The 27,446-nt window shown below is 39.7% G+C and overlaps 2 protein-coding genes and 1 long non-coding RNA gene across 7 annotated transcripts in view; 1 reads left to right on the top strand and 2 right to left on the bottom strand.

Annotated features, from left to right (window-relative positions):
* LOC309390955 (histidine--tRNA ligase, cytoplasmic-like) overlaps positions 1 to 1,448 on the bottom strand; it is an 83,971-nt gene extending 82,523 nt beyond the window's left edge. The window contains exon 1 of the mRNA XM_081950905.1: positions 1,205 to 1,448. Within this exon, the coding sequence (XP_081807031.1) occupies positions 1,205 to 1,282 (78 nt within the window). The 5' untranslated portion in view covers positions 1,283 to 1,448. The remainder of the gene's footprint in view (positions 1 to 1,204) is intronic.
* An 80-nt stretch (positions 1,449 to 1,528) lies between these two features.
* LOC309390961 overlaps positions 1,529 to 27,446 on the top strand; it is a 31,671-nt gene continuing 5,753 nt past the window's right edge. Inside the window, exon 1 of the long non-coding RNA XR_014175205.1 lies at positions 1,529 to 1,715. This is a non-coding gene — a long non-coding RNA (uncharacterized lncRNA). The remainder of the gene's footprint in view (positions 1,716 to 27,446) is intronic.
* LOC309390954 (histidine--tRNA ligase, cytoplasmic-like) overlaps positions 13,896 to 27,446 on the bottom strand; it is a 42,111-nt gene continuing 28,560 nt past the window's right edge. For 4 of the 5 annotated variants that reach the window (XM_081950902.1, XM_081950901.1, XM_081950904.1 and 1 more), the window contains 2 exons: positions 20,223 to 20,369; positions 13,896 to 20,056 (listed from right to left, as the gene is read on the bottom strand). In XM_081950902.1, coding sequence (XP_081807028.1) covers positions 19,991 to 20,056; positions 20,223 to 20,369 — 213 coding nt within the window. In that variant the 3' untranslated portion in view covers positions 13,896 to 19,990. The remainder of the gene's footprint in view (positions 20,057 to 20,222; positions 20,370 to 27,446) is intronic. The other variant, XM_081950903.1, reaches the window with a different exon arrangement.

Here is a 27,446-nt window from a genome sequence, read left to right as displayed (position 1 = left end):
GAACTACATACATGTAACAAGAGCTTTTACATGGCTCCCTTTGTGATTTTGAGTACCACCTATATTTAATGAGCAAAGAATGAGAAAGGTAAATAGAGGTGAGGAAACAGTTTCAATTGGACAGTGTAATGGCAGGCTTCCAGGGCCAGTGCTTATCATTATAAAGATCTCTTCAGTCAACCTCAGGTCCTCCTGAGTATACAAAAACCTCCATGTAATTTTCTTGGCAACCACATGACCATGTTGCCTTCTGGGTTTTAAGGCTTCCCAACCTACTCTGGGATTTCCTGAGATGTCCAGTTCAATTCTATGCTGCTTGATTTTTGGCAAAATATGTTGTCACTTTGCTGTAGTTTATTTTGAAGGACAGAGTAGCCCAAATATTTGCTATAATGTCTATGCTCAAATGTTATGTCGACTTGAGACTTGTACTGACTGCATTTTCTTTCACTTTTACAGTATGCAATCAATCAGAATAGAGGTGGAAGGGATCTTGGAGGTCTTCTAATCCAACCCCCTGCTCAAGCAGGACACCATATAATCATTTCAGACAAGTGACTGACTGTCCAATCCCTTCTTACAAACCTCCAACTCCTGATGGCAAGCTGCTCCACTGGTTAATTGTCCTCACTATTAGGAAGTTTCTCCTTAGTTCCAGGTTGCTTTTCTCCTTGATTAATTTCCATCAATTAGTTCTTGTCCTGCCTACAGGTGCTTTGGTATAAAAGTTGACCCCCGTTCTTCACATGTTTTAGTCTCCAAGACCTTTAATCATCTTAGATGCTCTTTGCACTTTTTCCGAAGTCTCAACATCTTTTTTATAATGTGGTGACCAAAACTGGATGCAGTATTCCAGGTATGGCCTTACTAAGGCTTCACAAAGTGGTAGGTGACTCATCTACATTCTCACATGATCCGTGGTTTTACAAATTATTTGCCACTGCATTGTGCGCTTTCAATATACTGTATCAAAAACCAATGAAGCAACTCCCAAACAGCAGCCCAGTAGTAATTATGAAAGCTATCTCACCAGCCCAATCACCAGCCTTAGAAAGGGTGATCTGTGGCACCGTATGTTATGGATATAGAGCAAGTACAGGTCAATTGGAGTGCCTCTCTCCTCCACTTTATGAAAATTACGGACCTAAGAAATATGGAATATGGAAAAAGATTGTCCATGAAGTAGTCGCGTTCATCCTCTTACCTCTTCCGGGCTAGCCTTCTCCTGCTTAAGGCGCCGCACCGTATCTGCCTGCTTCCTCAGCGCCTCTTCCTCAGCCATGATGATGATACTCCTCGCCGACGGTAAAAATTAAAAAAGGGAGAGCGAGCCACCAGCCACCCTCCTCGCTTGCTCACCCGCAGAATGAATTTACTCTCTTGCTCTCCTACGCACGCGTACTGCTTTATGTTGCGGCAGCTAAATCTGCCCACCCTGCCTAACTCAGTGTGCAGCGGGCGAGATTGGACGAGTGGGAGGTGGATGATGCAAGAGAAAATAGCGAAGAGAGGAAGTGACGTTGTTGCACTTTATTCCCCTTTATTCTCGTAGTAATTCCGTTTTCTTTCTTCGTTTTAGAAGTTGCGGTCCTGTTAATGTCTGTTCAGAAATAAGCTCCTTTGACGTCGGAAGCCATACGTTAATCTTAAAACACATTTATAGAAGAAAAGTGCAGGAACTGTACTTACACATTTTCGTGTCATTTAATTACAATGTAAGTACATAACACTGTACCATAATATACTTTATTGGCTTTAGATCGTGTGGTATGATCTCATGCAGTTGCGATTATTTCAGGCAAACAAGACTTAGTGTAATCTATGAAACTAGGTAATGGCCAATTCTTCAGAAGGGCTGTTTGGTAAGCAGTTACTCGTCTGGTGTCAGAACTTTATATGAAGCCACCATAAGGTAGGAATAAGGAGGATTGCACGAAGGCCGAGGTGGGCTGCAGCAAACTCCAAAGTATCCCATCTTTGAGATTTCCCTACCAAAATTTAGCAGTTTTCTCTGTATTTTTAAGAAACTATTAGGATCGATTTAAAATACCCATTTTATTTTTTTAACCTCAGAATAAAAATTGCAAAATAATTTGGTCTTCCTAAACTTTACTATATCTGCTATACTATATTACAGCGATGGCGAACCTTTTTTGGCTCGTGTACCATAAGTGGGGGGAGCGCAGGGGGGTCGTGTGCGGGCATGCCGCACCCATAATGCAATGCGCGACCCCCCAGTGCGCATGCACGCACTACAAGCGCTCCCCCCCATTTTTACATACTTTTTTCGCCCTCCCCAGGCTCCAGAGGCTTTATAGAAGCCTGGGGAGGGCGAAAACAGCCTCCCCCCCCCCGGATGCCCTCCAGAGGCATCAGGGAAGCTTCCGGACGGCCCCTGAAGCCTTCGGAGCAGTCAAAACGACCCTCTGAGCAAACCGGAAGTTACTTCCGGTTTGCTCGGAGGATCATTTTGAGCGTTCCGAAGGATTCAGGGACCGTCCAGACGCTTCTGGTTTGCTCGGAGGATCATTTTGAGCGTTCCGAAGGCTTCAGGGACCGTCCAGATGCTTCCCTGATGCCTTCGGAGCGCTCAAAATGACCCTCCGAGCAAACCGGAAGTCACTTCCGGTTTGCTTGGAGGGTGGTTTTAAGCGTTCCGAAAGCTTCAGGGAAGCCTCCGGACGGTCCCTGAAGCCTTCGGAGTGCTCAAAACGATCCTCGAGCTGGCTCCAATAAAGCCTCTGGAGCCTGGGGAGGGCGAAAAAATGGCTTTAAAAAAGGGTGAACTCAGCTGGCCAGCGCGTGCATGCATGCTGGCCAGCTGACAGGGCCATAGATTCGCCATCACTGCTATATTATTAAAAGGAAATAGTCTAGAATATACATATGTAAATAGTGATTAGGGCTCACACTATATAAGAGGCAGTTTAAAAAAAATTTTTTAATACAATTCTAAATATCATGGCTCTCTTGCAGTGGTGGATTCCGGATCCTGGTACAACCAGTACAGTGTAACGGAGCTTAGCGGCCACATGAACCTCTGCACACATGCGCAGCGCGCGCATGCATCCTTACTTCCTGCGATGCTCCGCGATGCCCCAGCTGCCCACCTGTTGTACAGGTGCCATATGCTCTGTGTGTGTGTGTGTGTGTGTGTGCGCGCGCAGATGGCCCGTTTCCTTCAAATGCAGGCAAGGAACGAGGGCGGGCGTACCGGAACGGTACCTGGGCCGTCCTGCCTGGAACCTCTCTTGTGATGATGATGATACAGGAGAAGTTCATACCCACAGCTCCATATCTACTGTAAGGCTCCAGCAGTTTCCCCGAGCTACTGAAATGCCAAAGAGAGAGAGAGAGAGAGACTCGAGACGAGGCTTGCAAAAAAAAGCAGCTTTTATTTACGGCCTTAGCAAAAGCTGGGTGACAAAACTATATCCAAAACATACAAATACATGTAAGGAATAGCCACACCCTGGAAGAGGGGCTCAGAGTATTATATACATTTTAGGCAGATAGAAACAAAGTTTATCCAATCAGAGACAAAGATTCATTACCAACATGCTCTTTAAAGTGTTCTTTTGTTCAAGCTCCTGTTTGTCTACCTTATCTATGGAGTATTCCTATAGCCTTGTGTAGGGGGTGGCTGCCCCCCTTTGCCAAGTTGTTTTTCGGCAGATTGCTTTAAGGATTTATGAGCCAGGGAAACTCCCTAGTTTGGTTCCTTTATCTATGTTTTCAAGCATGTCCCTAGCTTTGAAGCCAAGAATAGAAGTGAGATGCAGTAATGAGATAACATTCATAGTAATGCCATCCAGTATTAAGGTTCCAATTTGCTAGGCTAGAAAACAACTAATTTCTGACAGTATATAATAATATAAGCAGAAGCAAATATAGATTCATATTGATTCATATACCCCTTCACTACAAAATATCCCCCTTACCCTCTAGGATAACCACAGAGTTTTTCAAGGTTAATTTTAATTATTAATTTGGGAAATAAGTGATTAAGCAGAAACCTACAAAACATCAAGCCACAACAAATGAAGGCATAATTAGTACATTGAACTCCTTTATAGTGTCAAATGTGTATGCTTCTTTGATTGAGGCATTATAAGAATATTGTGGAATATGTAAGTAATAACTATGAAGGAGAAGACTTAACAGCTGCGTTCAGCTAGCAAGATGTTCATGTAGAGAGAAAATTTACACTTATCAATTAGAAGCTTGTAGTAATACTTTTCTTTCACTATTATCTTTCTCAACAAAACTTGTTGCCAGGGAATGCCTTTAATTTAAGAACTGGTAGTGCAGTGGTTAGAATGCAATACTGTAGGCCAGTGGTTCCCAAAGTGGGCGGTACTGCCCCCCTGGATGGTGGTGAGATGACTTAGGGGGGCACTAAGAGGCAAGAGAGGTGGCAGAGGAGTGTTGGAGATGGCCCCCTCGAAGGGCGCAAGTCTTATAGGAAAAATTATGGGCAGTTCAGAGAACTGGTAAAATGCACCACTGACTGGCTCCGTCCTCACCTCCAGTCTGTCCCACTCCTTTTCGTACCTCACCTGCCTAGAGGCACAGGTGCTGGTGCTACTGCTCCCTGGTTCCCTTCCTTATCTCAACCATAAAGCCCAGCAGATCTCTGCCCGGTGAGTCTTCCCTTGCTTCTATTCTAGCTACCTCCCCCATGCCCCAGCCAAGGTATCTATTCTTTTCCCAAGCCATTTCCCTCTGTCTGGGCTCTCCCTCACAGAGCTGAGCCTAGCATTCAGTTTAAAATCCAGGGCAGGGGAGGGGGGCAACAGAGCAGCCAGGAGGAGGGGAAAAAGTTTTTCTTTTTTTCTAAACTATTTCCCTCCGTCTGGGCTCTTCCTTGCAGAGCTGAGCCTAGCATTCAGTTTAAAATCCAGGGCGGGGGGGGGGGGGGGCAACAGAGTAGCCAGGAGGAGGGAAAAAGTTTTTCTTTTTTGCCAAGCTATTTATTTTTTCACAAGGAGAGGAGGAGAGGGAGGGAGGGAGGGAAAGAGGGAGGGAGAGAAAGAGAAGGAGAGAGGAAGGGAGGAAGGCAGAGAGAGAGAGAGGAAGAAAAGGAGGAAGGAAGTGAGAGGGAAAGAGGAAAAAAGGGAGAGAGGGGAGAAGGGAGAAAGAAAATGAGAGGGAGAAAGATGGAGAGAGGAGAGTAAGAAAGGAGAGTGGGAAGGAGATAGGGAGAGAAAGGGGGAAGGAGGGAGGAAGAGAAAGAGGAAGAGAGGAAAGAAGAGGGAGAGAGAAGGGGAAGAGAGGTGAGAGAGAGACAACTGAACTTTACTTATGAAAAGGTATTAATTATGTCAATGGAAGAGATAGGAAACTGCATTAGTGATACATATGTCAGTGCGTTGATTTGTACTAAAATGTTTAGCTTAAAGAAGTTATAAGGAATCACAAATATGTAAGTTAAAAGTGTGGAAAATGTAATGTACATGTGGATGACCCTTTGCATGAGTTGTATTGGGGGAAAAAATTAAAAAAAGAAAATGATTCCCCAAAGAGGTAAAAGGCTACATTTTGCTAGTTATTCTTTGCTTCCAATCTGTTGAGGAAGGGGATTGGACGCCATTATCTATATTTCCTTTTCCATCCCCATGGTTCTTTAGTGAAAATTATAACCCAAGAACACATAGATCTGTTAAAATGTTCCCATTCTCACTTTCCATATTGGGAATCCCTAGATACCATGCAATAATCTCATCAAATAATTCAAGCAAATGTTGGTGCTTTCTTAATTACACCAATGCAAACAAAGTGCCCACAATGACTTTGTAAAATGAAACTTTATTTAATTGGTCATCTCATCACGCTTCAGAATCCCAAATGTGCTTTTTCAAGAGGCAACTGGACTTTCTGGTTTTTCTTTGAAGACACTTCTTGGATGAGAAGCAAAACATCTTCAAAGAAAAACCAGGAAGTCCAGTTGCCTCTTGAAAAGGCATCTTTGGGACAACCTTGACCTGGATGACTGACCAGAATCCTTGCTTTGCTGCAGAGTAAAGAGCATTATAATTCAAATACATCCTGATATATTTGAACAGAGAAGGCAGGCAAGGAGTTGGTAGGGTTTATTTATTCACTTAGCAAAGCCTTAAGCCAGATGTGAACACACACATATTGTAAGTATTCTGATTTTCAGAGCAGAAATGACAGAAGCAGAAAAATCAAAGAAGAAATGTAGACAATATAGTGTGGAATATCTGAAGTATGGATTTATACCAGCATCATCAAACCAGCAGCTGCCACTGTGAAAAAATATTTTCTAATGAGGCAATGAAGCCTTCCACACTGAATGAACATTTGAAGAAGGCACATCCTGACAAGGCAGACAAGAACCTAACTTTTTTTCAATCACTTCGTGACAACTTGCAAAAGCGCCCAACACTGTTACACGTTTTACAATGCTTCCCAATAAAACACTGATGGTTTGTGTGCATCATACATTTGATTGCTAAGTCTGGAAAACCACATACTATTGGTGAAGAACTCATCCTACCAGTCATTAGTGAGGTTCTGAGTACTGTTTTGCATAAGTCACCACATAATATAATTAAGACAATTCCTCTCAGCAACAATTCAGTGCGAAGATGCATAGATGAAATGGCTGATCATGTGGAAGATGAATTGTGCAGCATACTACAGACAACAGACTTTGCATTACAGCTGGATGAATCAACTTTACCAAGCAATGAATCTTTTCTTCTTGCTTATGTGTGCTTTATTAAAGATGAAAGTTTGACTCAAGAGTTATTTGCAAGGCAACTAAAAACAGATACTAAAGGGGAGTCAATATTTCATGTTGTTGAGCAGTTTTTCAAAGACAAGGAAATTCCATTTACCAACATACTAGCTTGTGCAACTAATGGAGCACCATCCATGACTGGTTGCTACTGTGGGTGCGTTGCTTACTTGAAAAAAGCAGTGTCAAATGTCTTTACCATTCACTGTGTCATTCATCGCCAACATCTGGCTGCAAAATACCTCAGTGATCGCTTGCACAAGTCATTACACACTGTCATTACTGCAGTTAACAAAATTAAAGTACATGCTCTCAATTATCGACTATTCAGAGAGCTCTGTGTTGAGAATGATGAAGATTTTGATCATTTGCTGCTTCATACAGAAGTTTGTTGGCTATCAAAAGGCAACTGCGTGAGATGCTTTTACAATCTGTTTGACACTGTTGTGGAGTTTTTTGAAGACAAGAATGCTTTGCTCGGTGGTGAACTCAAAGAGATCAGGCATGACATTGTTTATTTATCAGAACTATTTGCAAAGTTCAATGAAGTGAATTTGCAGTTGCAATGAAATGAGATCAATCTTATTAAGGCCAAATCTGTTATCTCTACATTTATTTCAAAGTTAACTCTATTCAAGCGCAATATAGGCCGTCACGAGCTATTCCAATTTCCGAGCTTGTCTGAGCTAGAAGAGAAAGGGATACAAGATGATGATCTTCAAGTTTTTTGTGACCATTTGGACATGCTGCATAAAGATATGTCTGAGCAATATCAGGATCTTCTTTTGATGGACATTCCAGATTGGGTGATAAATCCATTTTCAGATACTGAAGAAGATGGGGTAGTGGAGGAACAACTCATAGTGTCAGGCCTGTAGTTATGTTCCTTTTAGGATCTATGGCCTGCCACACTTTCTAATATTTTCCTATGCTGTTTCATTAGTGTAGTAGTTGGGAGGGGGGAATAGAAAGGAGTAGAATTGTGGAATATATTGTTGACATTCTTTTCTAGAAGCTCAAGGTCATATTTTGTCTCTGCACCTCGACACCTGACCGGAAGCAGAGGGGTGTAGATGCCAGCGTGGAAAAAGAAGATTGGACCATGTGATGGATTATGGGTGTGGGGATAAGATCATGAACTTTCAACTGGGTGGAACCCCAGGAAGCAAATCAGATTTGGGATTTCATAGCACAATGCCAACATGTCTGTCTTATTAAATTGGAACTTTAAGGAAAGTTTTGCCTTTGATTCTGATTTAATTCTGCATGATATTTGGAACGCTGACACATAGAGCTGCAAAATGACATTGAGCTGAAGCCAAAGTTTAAGAAATCGTACCAAGTTTTGGTTACAGAAAGAAATTTCTGATCGCTATCCTGCACTACGGACAGTGGTTAAGAAGCTCCTTGTTGCATTTCCAACATCATATTTGGTGGAACATGGCTTCAGTGTGGTCATCCAACTTCTCTTTAAGCAAAGAAATTGAGTCCAGTTTACTGAACGTGGTGATTTAAGACCCCTGCTAAGTGACTTAAAACCAGACATTGGGAAACTGGTATCACTTCATCAAACCCATCCATCACATTAAGAATTTACTGAACAGTGAAGTAGTTACTAAATTTTACTGAGTTTACTAAGTTGCTAGTTACTAAGGTTCTTGATAAATGACTATCAGACTTTGAAAACCTGGTATCACTGGATCATGTTCAACAATTTTGTTGAATTAACATTAACTAAAAAGGTTTCTTAATTGGATTTTGAATAAATGTGCAATTGATTGTTAGTTTTGAATTTTACTATTACTATCTTCCTTCTGCCATGCAAATCGCCCAGTCACATGACCCCCCAGCCACGCCCACCAAGCCACGCCCACCAAACCGGTAGTAAAAAAAATTGAATTCACCACTGGGTGGGGGGCACTGAGGATCAGTTTGTAGCTCCAAGGGGATGGTGGACTGAAGAAGTTTGGGAATCACTGCTGTAGTCTTATTCACTGCTCACTCCAAGAGTTTGATTCTGAGAGGCTCAAGGTTGTCTTAGCTTTCCATCTTTCTGAGATCCATAAAATGAGGACCCAGATTGTTAGGGGCAATATGCTGGCTATAAACTGCATAGAGAGGTCTGTAAAGCACCATGAAGTAGTATATAAGTACTACTGCTATTAATCTTGGAGTATATATCTGTTATTTACCAAATTAACCGTATGCAGGAAAGAGTTGAGAGTTAGAACAGAAGCTCTCTTATTACTATATCAAAAGTGAAGAAATTCTGTGTGGCTATTCCTACTACTACTTTGCCAACCTTTTCTGAAAGGTGTCTTAACTCTTAGCACAAAATGAGCTGAGCAAACCTAAGGCCAATTCATAGGAGAAAATATTTATAGATCAAGGTTGAACTGTGTCACTGATGCTCTGGGCTTGGTTATTTCCTTGCAGACATTTCATTACCAAACTAGCACTGATAATATTATCTAATTTGGTAATGAACCAATTGCAAGAAAACAACCAAGCTCAGAGAGCACCAGGAACCCAAGTGTTAGAGCCAATTGCATGCAGGTGAGCATTTACTTTTGACCTATTACTGAAACAACTTGCTTTCTGTTCTTCAGGCAGGTGATTCCAACTATATGAGTAGGCATAACTTAGAAACAGACTATATTTTCCCTGGCTTGTTTAAAAGTCAATCCTGCCAAACTGAGTTGCCATATTTAAATATGAACACAGTAAATTTTGAAAATGGTAAAAAACTAGAAATGAAGCAGACTCAAGAAAGGATCTTATGAGATTCCTCATGTCACATTAATGTCATCCCAAAGACTGGACTCTGTAAGTACCTTATAAATAACTAAGCAATCTGATTACTAAAGTCCCTGCGATGACATCTAGTGGTACTATCTGGTTTTCAAATGAGTCTGAACTAAGGCATAATGTTCAATGTAAACCAAGACAGAAAACATTTATTAGTACTCAGAAAACGTGCCTTAACAGCATGGAACACTGTTACCTTCCAACCAAAGGTGGTCCCTATTTTTCTACTTGCATTTTTTACATGTTTTTGAACTGCTAGGTTGGCAGAAGCTGGGACAAGTAATGGGAGCTCACTCTGTTACAGGGTGCTAGGGATTCAAACCGCCAAGCTGCCATTTTCTTATTGACAAGCTCAGCACCTAGATGGATACCAACCACATATTTCACACCTATATTCTCTGTTCAGCAACAACCCTTTTTTTAGATCTGACATGTTTTACCTGCAGAAATCCTTAGTGGTAGATTAGCCAAAATTCTTTTCTCCAAATAATTTGTCCCTATAATTCAATTTTGATAGAAGCCACTCATTTTCTGATATTATCTTAATTGTCAATATCTTATTTGTCCTTTGCTTGAACATAGGATAATCAACTAAGTTTTATCTTGCTTTCTCTTATTAGACAATAAGCCTAATATTATATGCAATGTAGCTTGATTTTGTGTCACAGCTATTAAGGCATGAAAATAAATTTCAACAGAATTAGATATGCCAAGAGTGAGTTGTTACATTCATTAATTTTATATAGTTTTAAATAGTTTTTATTATGCTATATTACTGTAATTTTGCTGTTCCCATCTTTGATCAAATGAATGTATGTGTTCTAGTTCCTTTTATACCAGAAAGTATAAAGAAGAGTCTTAAAATTAGGCTGTTGGTTTGAACTTCAAGCTTGGCAATTTGGTTGCAAAAAATTTGGCACCATTCAAGGAGGCATTGTAGGTGCATTTTGAATTCCAACCGCACTGACAATTCAAAACACATTAACAATGTCTCCTCAAATGGTGACAAAATGTTTGCAAATTGCCAAGCTTGGAGCTCAAACCAACAGCCTAACTACAAACCCAAGCTACTAATTTTCAAACACATTTCAGTCTTAAAATTATTTAGAATGTAAACAATGAAGAACTAAGTGGAAATAAGGAGAAAATTAGTTCTGCAGTTTTCCACTGGTTGTAAAAAGTGACAAGACAAGCTTTGCAAGGGCATATATACATCATGATCTCCAGATGACTCTGGCCTCCAACAGCTTTAGCAATATGATCCAAGATGAGGTATAATTTGAAACATCTGGAAGAACAATTAGCCAAATCTTGGCACAGGCAGGTTTTGGATGGGACAGTGATATAAAATCAGAAGCAATGTCATCCCTCATATAAGTAAAGCCAGAATGTTTTATTTCTTATTGTGTTTGGAGAAAAAAATTAGATTTAAAATAAATATGAAGAAAGAAAACCCTATGTTAAGTCTACTTTAGGGTCTACACTATATCTCCCCTGCTTCCTATGCTATTTGTGTTTTAGTTGGTGGGGCTCTAAAGGGATTAGGAAATGACTTGACTCTGGCTCCTTCAAATAGCCATTCCTGCACTGGCAATTCATGAAATTGGGTGAACATATCTGGACTCAAGTTTCTCTGGTAAGTTTCTCTTTGATTATAGTTGCTATATGATGCTGTGAAAAGATAGTTGCTTTTAAAAGGTGCAAACATGCACTTTATTCATACATTCCAAAGCACCAATCATAAGTGCTTGTAGCTTACTCTGATGCTTCCGTTACCTGTACAATGAACAGCAAATTTCCACTCTAATTGATTTTTTAAATTTCATACAACAGCCAGGGGTTTGACAGTATCACTGACTAAGGAGACATGAAAAAAACCCAATTGCATTCCAAAATCATTTGGGTCCATCTGGCACAGACCATTTAACTGATGCAATTTGCCTACATATAATTACACAATTGATCCATTTAAGATTAAGTATGGCAAGTGCATAAAACAGAAGGTCTATAGTATTTATTAGTGCATGTCTACAGCCAGATATTAATTAGGATAAAGCTATGTTATTTGTCCAGAGGTCATAACCACACTCTGAGGGAGATGGGTGATTTAGAAATATGAAATAAGTAAAATCTAAGCATTAAATTTCATAAGCATGTCCTGGTAATATTTGTTTTCAACTGTGTCCCCAACCTAGGATTTAATAGAAACTTTATGTAGAACAAATTTTGGAATTTTTTACTTTCATTAAACAAATAGCAAGTTTGAAAACATGATTCACAACCAAGTACATCATTCAATTCTTCCCTTTTTCTATTGACTATTTTGAATTAAGAGAAGCTGCTTGACATTTTAAACTGCAGAGCAACATGTAATTGGATATATACCCCTCCCCAATAATGTTGCTTGATTGGTGTGTGTAAGGGAGGAAGATACATCTATTTTATTTCTCTACTCTTACCTATTTGCTAAAGTTAAGGAAGGACTCTGTCAATAGTGACTGTTAACTCTGTCAGCAGGCTGGCAGTTGCAGTTTCTTAGGTTGGTAAAATTGCTGATCATAATTATGGCCATATGCAATGGGGTAGGCAATTATATATCTGCCTCTCTCATTTTGGCACATATCCATAGACTGCCCTGAATCATTTTGTGAACTTCACGCCACTTTCCAACAAGCTTTTTATAACATAACCACTGCCCAAACCCAATTCATACTTGCCAGCTCTTTATTAAAACCAAACTACTTCAACATTCAGTCTTGGTCTTAGTTATTAACCTTTTATTTGTTAGATTTATAACCCACATATTTGTACAACACAAGGCGCATAGTACACAATACTTTTACATCCTGTTTTCCTCAAACTTCCATCCTGTGAGATGAGGTAGGCTAAAAGAAAGTAACTGTCCCAAAGTCAGCCAACTAGTTTCCATGCCTAAGGTAACACTGGAATTCATTATAGCCCATCTACTGTGTTTCCCCGAAAATACAACAGGGTCTTATATTTTTTTGACCCACGAAATATGGCCTTGGGCTTATTAAAGGGGAGGGCTTATTATTTTTGGGTTGCCGGGCGGCTGCTCCCTTGCGACTGGATTCCCGAAGAGCCGGGCACAGCCTCAGGGTCGAATGGCTGTGTTGCGCTATCACAGCAGCAACACAGCAGCCATGAGGTGACCAAGCTCGTGTGTAGCTGCCCAGCAACCCCCCTTTCCAGCCAGGTACAGCGCTGCTGACCGACCTAGCAGTACCCGGAAGGCACCAAGCAACGCGAGCACCTGTTCGCCGCCCTCCGCCTCCCGCGGTGGGGCTCTGCATGGCTGGAGAGGGGGGGTTGCGCAGCGGCTTTTCCGCTCCCCACTCGCGCAAAGGGCTTCTCCACTGCTGGCGCCACCCGCCTTTTTTTTCTTCTTCAAAGCACAGAGGACGGATGCCACACTGGAAGTACGCTCTATAGTTGTGGGCTGTAGATCGTACAACCATAGAGCGTACTCCCAGGGCAGCATCCGTCCTCCGTTGCGGCTTCCAAAGCACGGAGGTAGGATACTGCTCTGGGAGTACGCTCTATGGTTGTACGATCTGCAGCCCACAATTATAGAGCGTACTTCCAGAGCGGCATCCGTCCTCCGTGCTTTGAAAAAAAAACCAAACGGCGGGCAGCACCAGCAGTGGAGATACCCTTCGCGCGAGGGGGGAGTGGAAAAGCCGCTGCGCAACCCCCCTCTCCAGCCTTGCAGAGCCCCATTCACTCACCTAGGGGCATTCCGAAGGCACCGAGGCGGAGGGGGGGCGAACAGGTGCTCGCGTTGCTTGGTGTCTTCCGGGTACTGCTAGGTCAGTCAGTGGCGCTATACCCGGCTGGGTAGCTGCTGGGCAGCTGCTCGTAAGCTTGGTAACCTTATGGCTGCTATGTTGCTGCTGTGGTAGTGCTGCTGCGGCAGCGCAACACAGCCATTCGACCCTGAGGCTGTGCCCGGCTCTTCGGGAACCCAGTCGCAAGGGAGCAGCTGCCCAGCAACCCCTCCCCTCTTCAGCTGGGCACAGCACCGCTGACCGACCTAGCCGTACCCCGAAAGCACCAAGCAACACAAGTGCCTTTGCCTCCACCTTGTTCCCGCGGCTTGGCGCCTTCGGGATACTGCTAGGTCGGCGAGCGGTGCTCTGCCTGGCCGGAGGGGGGGGGGTTGTCCAGAGGGCTTATTTTTGGGGGTGGACTTATATTTTTGCCCACGTGAAAAATGTGGCAAGGCTTTAGTTTCAGGACAGGTTGTATTTTCGGGGAAACACGGTAACAGTTCATTAAAATGGCTCTGTACTTATTTTTAAAAAAATAATTTTTATTGAATATTTTAATATTTAAAAACAGTAAAAAAGCCACAACAAGGAAAAACAAAAGCCACAATAAAACAAAACAAAACACGGAACATACATAACAATATAGAGTAATTTTACAGCTTTCAATATCAGCTTTCCTGCCTAGCTTTTATAATTCTCCCTTCTGCATTGCCTTCCTATTACTATAGCCTGGTCCTATGATGTAACAAGCATAGTATAAACCCTTATAGTAATATTCATTATTGGTATCTCCATCTATTTGTATTCTCTATTTCCTGTTTTGGCTTTTAATTTCTAGCCACTTGTATATTTTATTCCAAACATTATAAAAGTCTGATTCTTCTCTTTTAGTTCTATTGTCATTTTGTCCATTTCTGCACACTCAAGTATTTTCCTGATTGTAGTTTCGTCTGAGGGTGTATTAGTTTTTTTCAAATTTTGTGCGAGGGCAATCCTGGCTGCTGTGAGTATATGTATGGTTATGTATTGAGATTGTTTGTCCATTTTTTGATCCAGTAGTCCTAGTAAGAATGCTTCTGGTTTGAGTTCTATTTTTCGCTTAGTGATTTCTTCTAACCACTTTCAAATTTTGCACCAGTACTTCCTTGTGTTGGGACACGTCCACCACATGTGATAGAATGTTCCAGGCTTGTGATTGCATCTCCAACAATTAGGGGATAAATTTGGGTACATTTTGGCCAATCTCGCTGGAGGCAAATGCCATCTATAAAACATTTTATAGAGATTTTCTTTGTAAACTGCTGCCTTCGTAAATTTATAATTTCTTTCCCACAGTTTATCCCATTTTTCTTATATTGTGGCCAAAATTTCTTCCCCAGATAATCATTGTCTCCTTTACCGTCTCTTCCTCCATTTTATATTTTAAAAGAAAGTTATATAATCTAGTGATCGTTTTTCCTCCTGTTCCTAGTAATATTTTATCTAATTCCACTTGTGTCTCATATATTCCGTATTGTTCCGTATTTTAGCTCTTTTGATTTTCAGCGTTGTCTTTGGGAATTAGTGTTATTAGTGCCTCCATCCAGGATTTTGGTGTCTTAGCTCGTTCTAATATTTCATTATACATTTCTAATAATATGTTCTCTAATGATTTTTGCAATCCTTTATAAAATTCTGCTGGAATTCCATCTGGGCCCGGCGTTTTATAATTTTTTTGTTTTTGGATTGCCCTTTTTAATTCTAGCCTAGTTATTTTCTCATTTAATGTTTCTTTTGTTGTTTCCGGTAGGGTTGGAAGATTTCTCCTCTGGAGATATCTTTTAATATCCTCCTCTTCTATTTCCTCTCGGCAGTACAATGCTTGGAAGTATCTTACTGCTATATTTTTTTCCTCCTTTTGGTGGTGTATCACCCCTTTTTCATTCTCTAGTTGCTGTGGTATTTTCTTTTCTTTCTCTTTTTTTAGTTTATAGGCTAGCTATCTTCCCGGTTTATTGGCATTTTCAAAATAGTTTTGCCTACAAGATCTAATTTTCTGGGCCATTTCTTCTTGTGTAATTAAGTTTAATCTATGTTTAATTATTTCTTTTTCTTCTTTGGCTTCTTTGTTTTGAGGTTCTTTCTGAAGTTTATATTCTAATTTCCCCAGTTTCTCCTGAAGCTCTGTATATCGTTTCTTTTTATCTTTATTTCTTCTTATTGTATATGCTATTGTAATGCCTCGTATATAAGCTTTAGTAGTATCCCACAGGTTTTGAATAGTTGTCTGTTCATTGCAATTTTCTTTTAGGAAAAGTGCTAATTCTTTTTCCATATACTGTACATAATTATTTTCTTTTACAACCCGCTGGTTCGTGGTCCATCTCGTTCCTTTTTGCTTCTCCTTTCCATTTGATTGTTAATGGGTTATGGTCTGCCCACATGTTCGGTGTTATTTCTACCTCTTCTACATCTTTCTCCATTTCTGGATCCATCCATACCATGTCGATCCTGGACCATGAATTATGGGGGTTTGAAAAGAATGTGTATTGACTCTTCTGTGGATTGATTTCTCTCCAAACATCTTTTAGATTTAATTCTTGGGCCATTTCAAAGAATGTATTTGGTAGAGTTCTCCTTTCATATTTTTTTTTATTATCCGTTTTATAGTCTTTCTTTGGATCTACCACTGCATTGAAGTCCCCTAGAAGACATATGTTATCCAGTTCCAGTTCTGCAATCAGTAGCAGTTTATGTAAATTTATGTAATTTACTATAGTATTCTTTCTGGTTCGTGTTTGGTGCCTATATGACTGCAATTAATACTCTTCTTTGTTTTATTAATATTTTGATTAATAATGTTCTTCCCTCTTCATCTGCATATACCTGTTTAGGTTTTAACCAGTCCTTTATATATACTGCAATTCCTCTTTTCTTTGTATCAGCCAGGGCCAGATGTAGTTTTCCTAATTTTGGAGATTCCAGGATATTGCCATTTCCTTTTTAATATGAACTTCCTGTAGGCACGTGATATCCATGTTTTGTTTTTGGAGCTTAGAAAATGTTTGTCTTCTTTTTATAGGTGAATTTAATCCATTTATGTTGACTGATATTAATTTCACTTCCTCCTCCATCCTGTTACTAGTTTATCGCCTTCGTTCCTTTACTTGGTTTTGTTTCCTTTTGGTTTCTTGTCCTCACTCCTTCTCCTTCCTGGGCTGCTGTATCGGTCTTCTTTCTCACATCTTGGTCTAGCCCTTTTTCCTCCTTCAGCTGCTCCTCTTGGCTTTGGGTTTCCAACTCCTCTCTGCTGTCTGATTCACTCTCTATATAGTGTTCATAGAATTCCCGGGCTTTCTCTACGGTGTCAATCCTTATTTTCTTATCTTGCCAAGATATTAACATGCCTTCCGGTATCAACCAGAGAAACATTATTTTATATTTTATCAGTTGTGTAGAGAGGAATTGGTAATTCCTTCTTTGCTCTCTGATTCTCTTTGGTATTTGTTTAAGGGTTATGACTTCTTTTCCTTTATGGACAATCTGTTCATCCCTTGTTCTTTTGTAAATTTCGTCTCTTGACAGTTTTTTTTGCAAATCTTATGTGTATTTCACGGGGAAACTTGTATCTTCATGCATAATTTGTATGCACTCTATAGATTTCATCAATATTGTTCCTCAGTTCACTTTTGTCCATTTGCAGTTGGTCAGCTAGAAGATCACTCATGAGTTTTGGTAGATCCTCATCTTTTGTCTCTACTATGTTCTGAAATCTTAAATAGAAAGAGGATCGTTCTAATTCTAAGTGGACTACTGCCTCCCCGAGCTCTCTGTTAACTGCTGTCAGTCTTTCTTGTGTTTCTTCCAATTTCTTTTCAGTTTGTTCTGTCCTAGTTTCTATCATTTTTATCTTCTGCTCATTTTTAGCTATTGTTTCCTGTATTTTCCCCATTCTGTCATCCAACTTTTTTATATCACCTTTTACTTCCCCTAAATCACCTTTCACTTCCGCTAGATCGCCTTTCACTTCCCCTATATCGCCTTTCATGTCATCATGATTATTAGTTATTGACTCTTGTGTTTTTATCATAAATTCCTGGATCATGTTTAATGAGGTTTGTAGGCTTTGTAGGGTTGGTACAGATCCTGGTTTTTCACTGTTTGACAGGTCTGTTGTTAACTTTTGTCCTGCTGGAGAGGCTACCGCTGGCTGTGTTTTCTTTAAGGCTTTGGTAGCTGTGGATGTGTTTGCCATCTCTAGCTTTTTGAAAAAATTATTCCACAATACCATAGGTTTCCAATTTTCACACCAGGTCTTTCCCTAAGTACTCCTATCTCTCTCTCTCTTAAAAAAAAACCAGGAAATTCGATATTTAACAATAATAAGATTATATAAGTCACTGATTAAATTCAACCATTGATATCAATTTTCTATGGACAATTATAGACAATTATATAAAAAGCTATAGACTGATCACGTTAAAGGGGAAGAGGGAGCAATGGAAAAAATAAATATTTATAATACAAAATTGTTAAATAATCTATTACACTTTTCGCTATATAGTATGTTTGCTAAAGTTCATAAAAATTGATATATGCAGTTAATTAAATTAATTAAAGGTTATTATTTATTAACAATTCCTAATTTAAAGGTAGGTAAATTTTCCAATATGCAGTAGTAAAAGATTTAAATATGCTTAAATCTACATTAAATATATGTGGGATATGGATAAATAAATAAAATGTATATTTTATAAAATATTAAATATAACAGTATTACAATACCCTAAATAATGTAGAGATATCAGAAGTACATAGAGCTAGTTAAGAGTGAGTCCAATCCAAAATCCTACGATGGGAATACAACAGTTCTTTTTCCTCTATCTATCTAGTTTCTTGCAAATTCTGTTTCTCTGTGCTTTCAAAATGACTTATGTATTCAAAATTGCACAGTCATTGTCTCTTTCTTTCTCTTTCTTGTCTGCCTTTTTCTCTTCTATGCGAAAAGGGACTGTTCTCTCCTTCTTTCACACTTTGTTCGCCACCCACACAAAACTCTCAGCTTGTGTCACTGTAGATCCAGGCTCCAAAAATACACCGCTCAGTAACTGCAATCCATTTCATTCTCTACAAATTCTGCATCGTCTTACAGTTCAGTTCAGGCATCCTTTGTTTTCGCTTTATTGCACTGTTGTAAATTCCACCAGCTTAGAGAAGTGTCTCAGAGTATCAAATTCTTTAACACTGTCTGCTGATAAATCAGCTGCTACTCACTTTTTACTCCTTCCACCGATAATCAGGCTGTCACATCTCCGGGCCAGGCCATGACAGCGAAAATGGCTCTGTACTTAGTTTACCTGCATTTTTTCAGCTTTTCCTCTACCCCAATATCTTCAGCCCCTCCTTCTTTCTCCTATGGGAATATGCACTACATAAAGCTAAACTACACTGTTTCCCAGTGGGAGTATATGTCAGGCCTTCAAGGCACACCAGCTCAAAAAACGGCATGGCAGTGATTCTATGAATGTTCATTGTTAAGAGTAAGATAGGATAATGATTTGTGATGAATGTATATTTTCTTTTATGTACACTGAGATATGCACCAAAGACAAATTCTTTGTGGGTCCAACCACACTTGGCCAATAAAGAATTCTATTCCATTCCATTCTATAATAGAACCTTGAAAGCTTGTTTCAGATTCTCTCTGTCCCATCTTACACTACCATAAACAAAATCATGTTGAGTTTCCTTCTATCTTAGGCCTGGTGTATTTCTTTCTATCACTCTCCCAATAGTTTCTTACTCCCCCCCTCCCAATATTTCTCTCATACCTTCCCCAAGGTCTGTCCTAAATTCCTTATGTCAAGTTAACAATCCACAGGAGAAAACAACTGAATATAGGCTGTTACAGATATACTTGTTGGCAACAGGGAATGTGATCAGATCAGTACTTATTGATCAGTTGAGCCTGATGAAGTAATGACCCTTCTCTTATCATCCCAGGGCACTCTCTTGCAGGTCCATTCTGTTTGTGTCCTGCAGATCAGCTCTGGGAAATGGTGAATAAAAGCATGAGAATTCAGTTATTTCAAAAAAAGTACTTTTTCAAGAATGAAACTCTATTTTATGATTGCATCTGTTGAGACACTTGATTTTGACAGATGGCTTAACCAGCATGGATTCAAAACTCTGCATGTCTGTAAAGCCATCGATCAACAGGCTACTATAGATGGCGAGTTTTGCCAGATGGCTAAACCAATGAGTCAAAAACATTTATCAATCATTCACAAATCTATCAGCACTGCTTTACAACTGTGTAGTTAGCTGCAGATTTGGGAACTGACATGCAAATCAGATTAGCAATGTAAACATAATTAATGACAATAACAGCAAAGCTAGTTCTTTTTGAAAGGCCAGCATACTTAAGCCTATGTACACAGCAATAGTGGATAAGAAAAGTACAATGACACAAATCCAGTTCCCTAAATCTTAGTTTGTGTGACTAAAATGTGAAATAATATTTTATTACAAAAAAAGGGAAAGAAATATCAAACAACTCCAGGTGCTTCACAAACCCGCAGTATTCCATAACAGCATATAATAATATAAGTCAGCCTTAGGAGCAGTATAAAATGTCAATTACATGAAATTAAGTATTGTGTTTTTCCAACCTTCTCTTGATCTCCTCTATAAAATTCTCTTGAGGGACATTAACCTAAAAAGCAGATAATAGACTTGATTAGTACAACTAATCAAAATAAAATATCTTTACTGAGGAAAATTGAATTGAAAACATGATCTCAGTGTTGTTCAAACAGCTCTAGGGAAGATTATTTTAGGGCAACAGTTTCAAATTGACTCCATTAAATAACAACACCAACCTCTTTCCTAGTCACAACATCCCGAAGTTTCACTACTCCATCATTCAGCTCTTGTTCTCCAATGATGATTGCCAGTGGGATTCCTGTTTCTTCACAATATTGCAGTTGTTCCAGTAGTCTGGGATTTTTTTTATATAACATCTCTGCCTGAAAAATGTTGGTAAGAAATGGAAAGATAAATACTGACATCAGTAAGATATACTACAAAATAATTGGTTCAGATAATTATTTAAGACATTTAGTAAAAAAACTAAGAGAGATATTTTTCATCAAACTGAAGGCTGCATAGAGCAATAGCAATAGCGCTTATATACTGCTTTATAGTGCTTTATAGCACTCTTGGAGCAGCTTACAATGTAAGCATATTTCTCCCAACAATCTGGATCCTCATTTTACCAATCTTGGAAGGACAGAAAACTGATTCAATCTCGAGTTGGTCAGGATCAAACTTATAATGTGTGGGCAGAGTTAGCTTGCAGTACTACATTCTAACCACAGCTTTTATAACCATCTTACAACTCTGTTTAAGTATTTACCCCTTTTGGATCTTATGAATATTTAGAAAACTTTGCCACTATATATTAAAGCTTTGTGTGAATACTATATAAATAGTATAATGTAATTATAATAATATATAGTCTAGATAAACAAATGGCAATATTTCTTTTATTTCATAAATTCAATAGGCGATCTGGCAATGTGAAAAAAGTATCATCTCCCTAGTTCAATCAATACAATTAAAGAAATAACTGGTATCACTTTTGTGAGTACTTCATTTGACATAAAGTTGTTTTGAGCTGGTGCTACCTTATAAACATCTTACAGATTTAACTCCTCTCAGTACTGTAGGCTTCTCTTCACACAAATGAGACATGCCATGTCCTGCTCTAAAGATATTTGTGAAGACCTTCACAAAAAAAAGTTAATTGATGCTTATCAATGTGGTGAAGGTTATAAAACTAGTTATAAAACACTGCTTTTAAACCAGTGTTAAAAGTTATAAGGGACTTAGATGAGGAATTAAGACTTAGACTCTGAAACTAACTATAGATTACTCTCACATAATAATATCTCCATAAATACTCTCTTGTGAGAGAGGGTCCTGTGATACTCTGATGAAGTTAAGAGCTATGCTGGTGATAGCATATTCTACCAGAAGAATCACACATGTCATGTAGGCAGGTCTTAGAAAAAGAGCCAGACTATGTGTATCCATTGACTCGCTTAATATTGTGAGAAAACAAAAAAAGAATGCTATACTGGATTGGGTTGCTCTGACGATATGATACATTGCTGGGATTATTTACTGGACACATCAGTTTGGACAATAACCCCAGGAAAACTAATGACATCACTGCACATTACATCCCTATAGAGATACTAATAGATTATACCTATATGGACAGAGTTTTAAGTCAAGCTGTCGAAGAAAGGAACTAATTTATCTGATTACATAAATGCCAAGAACAAGTATCAATGCAAGTTAAAAATTGGAATTTACTGAAGCAAAACATAAATATTGAAATAATACAATAAAAACATGAATAGAATGCTATCAAGGAAAAGCATTACATGGTCAATTTCTACAAAGGATAAAGGGAAAAATGAATAAAGATGAAACCTGACAATGGCTTATAACTAGGAAAAAGTGGTTTTGGCTGTTTGAGAGCAAGTTATTAATGCAATCAAAGCCCAAATTGAAAAATCATCAAATAATTCCAAGTGTAGATTGTGCAAAGACAAAAGAAACAGTAGATCATATACTCATGCAAAAACATTGTAAAAACTGATTACAAATAACATAACACAATTGCCAAAATGATTCAGTGACGCATCATATACCAATAATGAAAAATGGATGGAAACACAGCATTAAAAGAGGAAAATGAGCAACTTAAAATATTGTGGGTTTTCCAAATATGAACTAGTAAAATCTTGGCCATAACACAGCGCATTTAACTGAGGTTGAAAAGAAGAAAATGTGGGTAATTGATGTAGTAATATCATGAGATAGTAGAATACAAGGCAAAGAATTAAAGAACACAAAGCATCAAAATCTGAAAATTGAAAGATTATGGCCATGATGGTCTTAGTAATTATCCTTGCACTGGGTGTCATGTCAAAAAATGTTGGACAGCACTTAGAAAATCTGCACATTGATAAAATTTCTATCAATCAATTACAAAAGGTCACAATGCATCAATTCGCACATGTACTAACAATATATTATGACATCTAAGTGTCAACTTGCGAAGCATTCCTGACCTGCTCTCGAGTTGCCGTAGGCAGGGGGACGGGAAAACTGAGCCTCGCAGCTGTATCGAGGAACTTGCATTTCAGTTCAAAATAAAGCACATTCCAGCGGCAACGTCATGGTCATCTTCAGGGGGAGCCACAGTGGCTGGAGGAAGTGACTTCTACAACCCGCAAAATCGCTTTGTTGGGGAATGTGATTGATCACACACCTTGGGGGAGGGGGAAAGAGGGTCAGAGCGAAGTCACGAATTAAGTGAGGGAAGAATTGGCTTCACTTGGTGCGTGCTGACATGAAGCTCCTAATAAATAACTGGATTTCTTCTGAAGCTTGGCTTGAGGCTCATGATTTAATTAGGGCATTGGTCGGAACCCTGACACTAGGTTCTTGGGAAGAACTCAATGTGTACAAAGCCCAACACTAGCTAAAAAACTGCCAGCTGTGATTTCACATTTTTGTGTATATAATCATAGTAATAGGTGCCTTGGATGTAATTCTAAAACATCTGCAACACCACCTGAAAATCATTGGTGTTGATAAAATCACCTTCAGTCAATTTTAACTTACAGCCTATGTCAATACCCTTAACACCACATAACAACATCTGCCCATCCTTGGTCCTCAAAATATCTTGGTAGGTAGACAAAAATGCCAAATCCAGTCTAAACTTCTGGCTGACTATATGACCAACTATAATATATTAAAGTTATATATTAATGGTGGTTAGAATGCAATATTGCAGGTTAACTCTGCTGACTGTCAGCAATTCAATCCTAACGGGCTCAATGTTGACTCAGTCTTCCATCCTTCCGAGGTCAGTAAATGAGGACCCAGATTGTTGGGGACAATATGCTGACTCTAAAACCATGTAGAGAGGGCTGTAAAGCATTAAGAAGCAGTATATGGAGGCGGGGCCAAAGTTGTGATGGCACGACCTGCAATCTCAATGCTCTGAGATCGCAGTCGACACTTTTGCCACCGGGGAGTCCAAACGGATCTAAACTGTCCCGAAGAGACAGTGAACAGGAAGAATACGTCTTGCTGATCTCGGGGATATCGCAAAATCCCCGAAAGAAGCAAGAGAAATTTCTTCAAGCCGGTGACAAAAAATTCAGCCAAGGCTGATGAAGTCAGGGCGGCCCCAAAATGGAAGGAATGGAAAGTGAAAGTGTTTCCAGCTGGTGAGGAATCCTTATTGTTTTAAAAGAGAGACTGCCTATAAAAACTTAAAAATTGATTTAAATTGAAGAATAGAAGAATCAAGCGGCGAAATTAAACCTGTAACGGTTCTGGACAGTGGCTATCCCATTTCTTTATATGCTATCTTCATGGATGGAATCTTTACAAGCTTTTTAAAATGGACGGACCAAGTCTTTTTTTTCTACCTTTTTTTTTCTGTGACTCTGTGATTTATAGACTAAAGCTTTCCTCTTTCATCGCTGTGAGTATTTTTTTTTAAATTCATTTAAAGACTGGACTTTTTTCTAATTTGAAATACAAAATAGATATTAAAAAAAAAGAAATATCTTAAAAGCTACGTGCTGGAAGGTTTTGTTGATTGGAACTTTGTGTATTCAAGCGGAACTTTTCCCTTTCTTCACGGTTTGTTTTGACGGCTCGTTACAGAGCAATAGGGGTAAGACAAATGTCCCTTTGAAGCGTGTTTTCAACCAGAGAAGAGGGGGAAAAACGGCCTTTGTGAATCCATGTTTTAACTTTAAAAAATCTTCCAAGTGAGAGCACTTTTGTTTAAGATGGCAGAATGTCAAGAAAATATAGAGATTGTAAGCTTGCAGACAATATTTTCAGAATTACTAAAACTAATAAATACAAATGAGAGAATTGAACAAAACCTGGAATATTTGGAACAGCTAACAGAAAAATGTGATGAAAAATTTGATGATGTTCACCAAATGCAAAATGAGAGGATTAAAATCCAAAGAATTGAAGTGGAAAATGAATATAAAGCGATTAAACTTGCTGATATTTATGGCAATTGGTTTGTTTTTGAAAATGCAAAGAATGGAATATTGAAAGAGGAAATAAATGGAAAGGAAATCTATTTCAAAGGGCAAGATATAGAAGAAGAAAAAAGTAAAGAATTTATGGGCTATGAAACTTTATCAGCAAAAATATGGATAACACTGCTGACAATTAAAGACAAGCAGAATAAAGAAACAGAAAGAGGGCATCAGGATTATATGAGAGTTCTTACAAGCAAGGAGTTGCTAGGAGTAGTCCATACAAAGCTGACCAAGAAGGTCAGAAGATTGATACCACAAATGGCAGAGGACATAAGATTGTTTTGTTATTGGAAAGATACAGGTTGATAGATGGAAGAGTATAATTTAAAATTACTAGCTAAACCTAGTGAAATTTAGTGATAATAGGTATAGTTAAATACAAAATTGGTAATGATAATACTGTATACAATGAGTAGTGTTATGATAAGCAATAATTGGATATGAATATTGAATGATACCTGTGAAGGGAAGGCTAGAAATCCTTTTGGATTATATATAAAGGTCAATAATAATAATAACAATAAAAAAGAACTAAATGAGATACAGTTAAGTTTTGATCATTAGGGGGAAAATGTTATGATATAGGATATAGCCAAATAAAGAAAGGATAATGATAATAATCTACATATATGTATGGTAAAATATAAGGAAACTGGATGTAAATTGTAAACAGTGATTTGGAAATAAGGATTAGAAAACTTTGTTATTAAATATTATGGATGTTTAGCTAGAATAGGATATAAGGATTTAATGTCAATGGAGGATTTTATAAATAAGTAAATGAAATGCCAGTATGTGGTTATATACTAAATTTTGCTATATTTTATGATAAAGGACGTTTAAACAATTATAGTCAAATAAAAGTGGAGATATGATGATGGTAATATGTATAAACATTTGAGTTAAGATACTAGAGTTAATATGAATTATAATTGATGACGGTAGAGATGCACAAAAACCTTTTGTAACCAACTGATACACTTTCTACAGTATGTAAAGAAGGAGGATTTTTATGTTTGTTTTGAAAATTAAAAATAAATTTAAAAGTTTTTTGGGGGAAAAGAAGAAGCAGTATATAAGTCTAAATGCTATATCCTATCAACTCTCAGTGTTTCTATAATTGTTAGAAACATTTCAGAACAAAAGGCATCAGAAAACCCACGAATAAGAGAACAAGCAATAGTAGAAAAAACAAAATTGATTCCAGCGTCCCAAAAGATGGCATTGTTTAATCAATGGAATCTGAAGCACACCAATTCTACTAGATTGAAGTAGCTGAGCAGATATTGTGGAGCACAGGAAGTCTCTCAAGAAATGTACATTCATTGGCAAAGATATGCAAACATTCAAAAAATCTGAAAGGGAGTAAATAATTTTTCACAGAAATATATGCTATAAATATATGCTAAATATAAAACTATAGCTTGAGGGTTTACACTAATGCAGGTGTATATAGCTTGCAATGTGGGTAGATCTGGCCCTGGAGCCACCCTGGAAACAGCAAAGGACCTGCCCATGGTGCCTCGGAGCGGCCCAGGATGATCGGGCGTTGATCTACAACCTGGTGGCAGCCATCTAGGCCAGAATGTGGTCAGCCTTAGATCCAGGGGGCTGCCCTGGAGCCAGCAGGGGGCTGCCTCCGCCCTGCCCCCTAGGAATGCACACAGTAGGTGGTGAGCATGCAGTGCCTGACAACCCTGGGGACTGTCTTGCCCTGTAGGCTGACTTCGTTCTGAGCACTTCCCTTTCACCGAGGACGCCAATGCTTGTTGCTTCCTGTGCACATGCCCAGCGGGAAGGGTTGAGGCAGCGGGGAGGTCTCTTGCTGGTTCCAGGATACCCATGTGGGTCAGATCTAAGGCTGACCATGTTTAGAACTGGATAGCTGCCACAAGTTATAGATCAGCGTCTGGTTGGCCTGGGCTGGGCGAAGGTGATACAGGTCAGTCTTTTGCTATTTCTAGGGGGAGAGTTTGGTAGAGTTGCCGGTGGCTGTGCCTTTCCCATGCGGGGACAGGAGCAGTCCCAGTGAAAGGGAAGCCTCGTGGGCTACTAGGCCAGGGATGAGGGGAGAGACTAGCAGTGCTTCCCTTTTACTGGGACAGCCCCCGCCCCCAGTTGTAAAGCTAGTTGCCAGTGCCTGCCCCTGGTACCTATGGACTCCTACATCTTTTGAACGCGCCAGGTAGGAATTCCATTGGCAAAGCTGGTCCAGGTTTCCTGATCTGCAGGCAGAGGAAAGACAGCCAGAGCCTCACCCCATGTCCTGCGCTCCGTGGCATTGCCCATGGCGAGGGGCATCTGCGGGCAAGACTGCAGGCTGTCGCATCTGGAGGGCACCACGGGTCAGAGGTGAGTATGAGGTGAGCTGGAAGGGTTGCGCCCTGGCCTGGCACTTGGGTGAGTAGATCGGAGCGAGACTGCAATCTTGGTATCTGGCAAGGGAGCCTCTGGGCACGTGCAGTGTCCCTCACTTTCTTCGCCTGGGTCAGGGTTTGCAGCTGAGAAGCCTGGCTGTGGCTTTCCAACGGGGGATGGTCCCAGTGAAAGGGAAGCCTCGTAGAGTGCGAGGCCAGGCCAACGATCGGGACATGGAGGCTTTGTTGCAGATGTGGCACTGATCTACAAGCTGATGGTGGCCATCTGAGTCTGAACACAGTCAGCCTTAGATCTAACTCGAGAGGCCGCTCCGCCACTTCCACCCCACAGGCATGCTCACAAAAGGCGGTGTGCGTGGGGCCTGGCATCTTGCCCCACAGGCTGACTGTGTTCTGAGCACTCTCCTTTCATCCTGGACGCACGCATGCCCTGTGCCCTGTGTGCACACCCATGGGGTAGGACCAAGGCGGCAGGGTGGTCTCTCAGTGTCTCCAGGTTGGATCTAAGGGTTGAACATATTCCAGTCTGAATGGCTGCATCAAGTTGTAGATCAGCATCACGCCTCCA

The sequence above is a fragment of the Natrix helvetica genome (genome assembly GCF_964273705.1).
Source record: "Natrix helvetica genome assembly, chromosome: 4".
NCBI lineage: Eukaryota > Metazoa > Chordata > Lepidosauria > Squamata > Natricidae > Natrix > Natrix helvetica.
The sequence above is the reverse complement of the archived record's forward strand: the minus strand, read 5'-3'. Positions and strand labels throughout refer to the sequence as shown.